The sequence below is a fragment of the Rhinopithecus bieti genome, unplaced genomic scaffold (assembly GCF_001698545.2).
Source record: "Rhinopithecus bieti isolate Rb0 unplaced genomic scaffold, ASM169854v2 scaffold_23826, whole genome shotgun sequence".
Lineage (NCBI taxonomy): Eukaryota > Metazoa > Chordata > Mammalia > Primates > Cercopithecidae > Rhinopithecus > Rhinopithecus bieti.
The window spans coordinates 1,077,679-1,082,417 of record NW_016811267.1 but is presented as its reverse complement, the minus strand read 5'-3'; the positions used below and the strand labels follow the sequence as shown (position 1 = coordinate 1,082,417).

The 4,739-nt window shown below is 57.2% G+C and overlaps 1 protein-coding gene across 2 annotated transcripts in view; it reads right to left on the bottom strand.

Moving 5' to 3' along the window:
- Positions 1-213: 213 nt before the first annotated feature.
- Positions 214-4,739, bottom strand: part of AP1M1 (adaptor related protein complex 1 subunit mu 1) — a 39,528-nt gene continuing 35,002 nt past the window's right edge. For both annotated transcript variants that reach the window (XM_017893688.1, XM_017893689.1), the window contains exons 10-12: positions 1,914-2,039; positions 1,273-1,348; positions 214-1,134 (exon numbers count right to left, since the gene is read on the bottom strand). In XM_017893688.1, the coding sequence (XP_017749177.1) occupies positions 1,112-1,134; positions 1,273-1,348; positions 1,914-2,039 (225 nt within the window). In that variant the 3' untranslated portion in view covers positions 214-1,111. The remainder of the gene's footprint in view (positions 1,135-1,272; positions 1,349-1,913; positions 2,040-4,739) is intronic.

Here is a 4,739-nt window from a genome sequence, read left to right as displayed (position 1 = left end):
CTCATCTGTATGGCCTGGAATTGGTGGCCCACGGTCCAGCGCTGCAGCTGCCTCTTCCCACAGCTGCTTTTCCTGTTTCAGCTGGGGAAGCAGAGGGAGCTGGTGACACCTCGTGGGGCCACAGGAAAGGTCGGCGATGAAACTAGGCAAGCCCTGCAGCTGCCTGTGGTCACGCAGGAGGGGTCGGGACCACGCCGCATCAGAGGAAGGCTGTGGAGTATTCAATGAATGGAATTTAATGTAACTATGATGTGAATACACACAGGGTAGAGAGGGCGGGTGACCAAGCACAGACGTGGGTGACACGTGGCCCCACTCTCTGGACCCTCAGTGGGAAAAAGTCTGAGGCCGGCGTCTCTCACCGATCCCCACCTCCCCTGGTGGTTCAATACTGATCCGGCTGAGTGACAGCGTCTTGTGACCCAGGCTGGCCCTGGGAAGGCGCCACAGGCGAGGCCTGCAAGTCCAGGCAGCAGGCAGACGCTGCAGTGGCCCCCGAGAGCGCCAGGTGCCGGCCCCAATGTGTAAACGGCCCGCTGTGGGCGTTGCCGGGGAGGAAGACAAGAAGGGTGAGGGCTCGTCCTCACTAAGTGCTGCCTGAGTGCTGTAGGACGTGGGTGGGACATGGGGACAGTGAGGGTAACACAAACAGCAACGAATGCACAAAGACAAGTTCCAGGAACACCCATAAACCCATAACATTCAATAAAATGGCAACAAAACGATGCCCCTGCTGGCCCGGCGAGGCTGGTGCTTCCTTCGTGGCAGATGCCAACTGCAGCTGGCTGGCTGGCAAGCATTGGCCAAGCTTTTTGGTACCTGGGAGCTCAACAGCATAAAAGGCTGTAACCTCAAAAGGGAAAATTTTCACATCCTTCCCCTGAAACTGACTTCAGGGACAAAGAGACGAGCCTTCTCGAAGACCAGCCTCTTCTGGGAAAGGGGCTTCTGAAACGAGTGTCAACGGCAGCGCAGATGGCCTGGGGAAGGCAGGGGTCCCTGGGCGGAGGCTGGGAGGGTGGCCAGAGACCAGGGTGGGCCCCTCCATCTGGCAGGCTTGGCAGGTGTGTCCCAGGAGCCCCGAGGCTGGGGCATTGGCCACGACAGCCCCTCACTGGGTCCGGAGCTGGTAATCTAGGAGACAGGAGGGAGGCGTCATGCTGGGCTCTGCACCCTCCCGGCTTTTGGGACCTGACCCAATGGCTCCACCCTGGGGGTAGCCACAGAGGACCCCTCAGCACAACCCCACCCCACGGGTGGGGCCTCACTCACCTCCATTCTGCGTGATATAACGCACCCACGGCAGGGCCTGGTATCCACTCTTCTCAATGATCTTCAGGTAGCGCACCTGGGGCACAGGTAGCAGGGCCCTGAGCACCGCAGGCTCCCGCCCTGTTGGTCCCCCCCTAATCATTCCTGCTGGGGCAGTCTAAGGTTGGCAGGGGAGGCCATGACAAGCGGATGAGTACAGGCCTCAGGGGGGTGAAGGGGATGTGGGAGGGCAGAGCCGCCTCTGGAAGTGGTGAGGAGCCAGGGTGTGGCTTGCAGACACGGCCTCAGTAGCCTGCTGGGGGCGCCCGGCCAGAAGGCCCCTGGCTCTCTGGGGGCCTCTCCTCCCTCTGTGGGCTTCTGAGGGGGTGCCAGGGAAAAGAGGTCCTACGGGGCATGTGTGGATGGCAGAGCCTCAAACGCTAGTTTTGGGGCAGAATGATCTCTGAGCTTTGAACTCAGGGGTCAGGGCTGAGCAGAGGCAGCCTGGCCTCTCCCCGTCTGTGGGGAGGCAGAGGCAGAGGCCCGTAGCACTGCAGGGTCCTGATTCCAGCTGACCGACACCCTTCCCAAGCTGGCTGCGTTGATGTGTCCCCTGCGGCCTGTGTCCCTGCTCTGGGCCCAGCCGCCTGGGCCTTGCGTACCTGGATGCCGGAGGTAGTGAAGTACGGGATCTCGAACTTGACGCTGATCGGGGGCTTGCCCTCCTTGTCCTCAGCCTCCACGCTGGGCAGGCCGAAGTGGGCCCGCATCAGGTACTCCTTGCCGCCCTGGGGAGCAGACGGGGGAGGTGCTCAGGCCCAGGCCCTGCCCCAGCTTAGCCAACAGCTCTGGCCCTAGTGGCGATGGGCAGAGACTGACCACTCACCCCAGTCCAGGGAGCAGAGCATGAGCCCATGTGCTGGGGAACCAAAGCTTGGCCCTGTGCTGCCCCAGGCTGATAAGGACAGCCTCTGCTCTGGGGTACCCAGCTGCCCCATGAGGACACCTAGGCACCCAGAGCTGAGCTCACCAAGCCGCCAGCCCCAGTCACCAAGCCCCTGCCAGTGTGGCCTGCAGTGGCCCAGCACCCCCCGCTCCAGCTCCCCTAATGCACTTTCCTCCAAGGCTGGCGAACCAGACAGACGGGCCATGGGAAGGAAGAGTGTGTAATGACCGTGGCAGGTGAGGGCTGCCGGGGACAGAGGCCACACGCCCAGTCTCAGGACAGCATGTGAAAGAAAATAGAGTGTCCAGGTGAGAACCATGACCAGGGAGAGGCGACAAAAGGAAGAAACCAAGGAGCGTGCACTGAGTGACGGGTCAGCCCTGGGTCCTGCTCCTGAGGGTGAGCAGGGGGCGGCTCTGGCTCTGACTGGAACCGGAGTCCTGGCTGTAGCCTTTACCCTCTCCCTGCCTTGAGGAGCAACAGGTTGCAGCCTGGTCGCCCCCAGTGCCTGGTCTCGCCCTGAGCAGTCGGGGGCACGATCTCAGCTCTGGCCACGCCTGGAACCCCACAGTCTGGCTCCCCAGGGCTCAGGTCCGCGGTTTTCAGGAAGCTGTCCACTAAGAGCTTTTCCACCTCAGAGCAGGGGCCGTCCCCATCACCTGGGGCAGGGCCGAGTGGCTTCCATCTCTGCCTACAGGGGGGGGGGGGGGCCACACGGAAAAATAAAAAAAAGAAAGCGGACAGTGAGAACTCGCCTGACTTTTACATGTGCTGAGTACAGATCCGAGGATGATGAGGGGATGATCCCAACATCAGCACTGGTAAAGCAGGACGACGCGAAGAACCTGCTCGTGAAGCCCTGGTTCCCCAAACACTCAGCCTGACCCCAATCTGAACCTAACAAAGACAAGGGAAACCAACAAAGAAAAGGCAGGAACAGACCCTCCCCAGGGCCATGGAGGCCTGCCACGCCCCAGCCCGTGTTGTCTCATTGTTGAGCGAATCGGGTTAAATTCTGCTCTCGAGAACTGTAGGCTGGCACCATCTCACAAACAAAAACCGACCTCGACGCACAAAGCCAGTGAGAAGGGCTCCCCGGGTAGGAAGAACAGACATTGACAGGCGTGCTGCCAAAGGCAGGCAAAAGAGGACAGGGCTGCCATCATCACAAGGGAGAATGACAGGCGAACAGGAGGACAGGCCACAATCCTAGAGGCTGCTGTCCTAATAGTCACAGGTACCCACGCACCAAGTAACGTGGCAGCAACTTCTATGAAGCGGGTGCTATGGGAGATGCAGAGAGAGCCAGGAGAAGGCCCGGACGCAAGGCCTGGCCCAGCTCTCCGTCCAGTTGGACAGTGTCATGGTGCCATGGCCACTCATGGGCACACATCAAATTCTCTACCCTGGTAACAGACGGCAGTAGGGACAGGACTGACAAACACTGCGTTTAAAAGCAAACAGCCTACACTATGGCACTTCCACAAAAAATTGAACATAGAATTACCTCATGATCCAGCAATTCCACTTCTGGGGATATACCCAAAACAAATGAAAACGGGTCTTGAAGAGATGTGTGTGCACCCACGTTCACAGTAGCATTATTCACAATAGACCAGGCGTGGTGGCTCACACCTGTCATCCCTGCACTTTGGGAGGCCGAAGCAGGCAGATCACCTGAGGTCAGGAGTTTGAGACCAGCCTGAGCAACACAGCGAAACCCCGCTTCTACTAAAAATACACACATTAGCCGGGTGTGGTGGCGTGTGCCTGTATACTTGGGAGGCTGAGGCAGGAGAATCGCTTGAACCTGGGAGGTGGAGGCTGCAGTAAGCTGAGATCATGCCTCTGCACTCCAGCCTGGGCAACAGAGCGAGACTTCTCAGAAAAAGAAAAAACAAACAAAAACAAACCTTTTAGTATGCAGCAATCTAAGAAAAGGGAAGGGTATCTATTTATCTAATCTATCAACCATCTACCTCTCTATATTTCTTAAAATTTATTTTCTGCACTTCCTTTTGTCTTTAGGGTGTGTTACTTGAAGTAATGTGTATCTGTAGCTGTCATCAACTTGATACGCTGATGAATTAATTTTGCTTTTCATTTTAGGAATTACCTTTTTTTCCATTTTGATTTAATTTTGTTTTATATGCTTGGAAAGCACTGACAGGTGTACCTTGAGACATTGCAGTTTGGACACTGCCATAAAGCACATAGTACAGTTAGGCAAGTCACACACATGTTTTGGTTTCCCAGTGCATATAAAATTACATTTACTGGCTGGGCTCGTGGGCTCACGCCTGCAATCCCAGCACTTTCGGAGGTCGAGGCTGGTGGATCACAAGGTCAGGAGTTCGTGATCAGCCTGGCCAATATGGTGAAACCCCATGTCTACTAAAATACAAAATTAGCCAGGCGGCCGGGCGCGGTGGCTCACGCCTGTAATCCCAGTACTTTGGGAGGCCGAGACGGGCGGATCACGAGGTCAGGAGATCGAGACCATCCTGGCTAACATGGTGAAACCCCGTCTCTACTAAAAAAT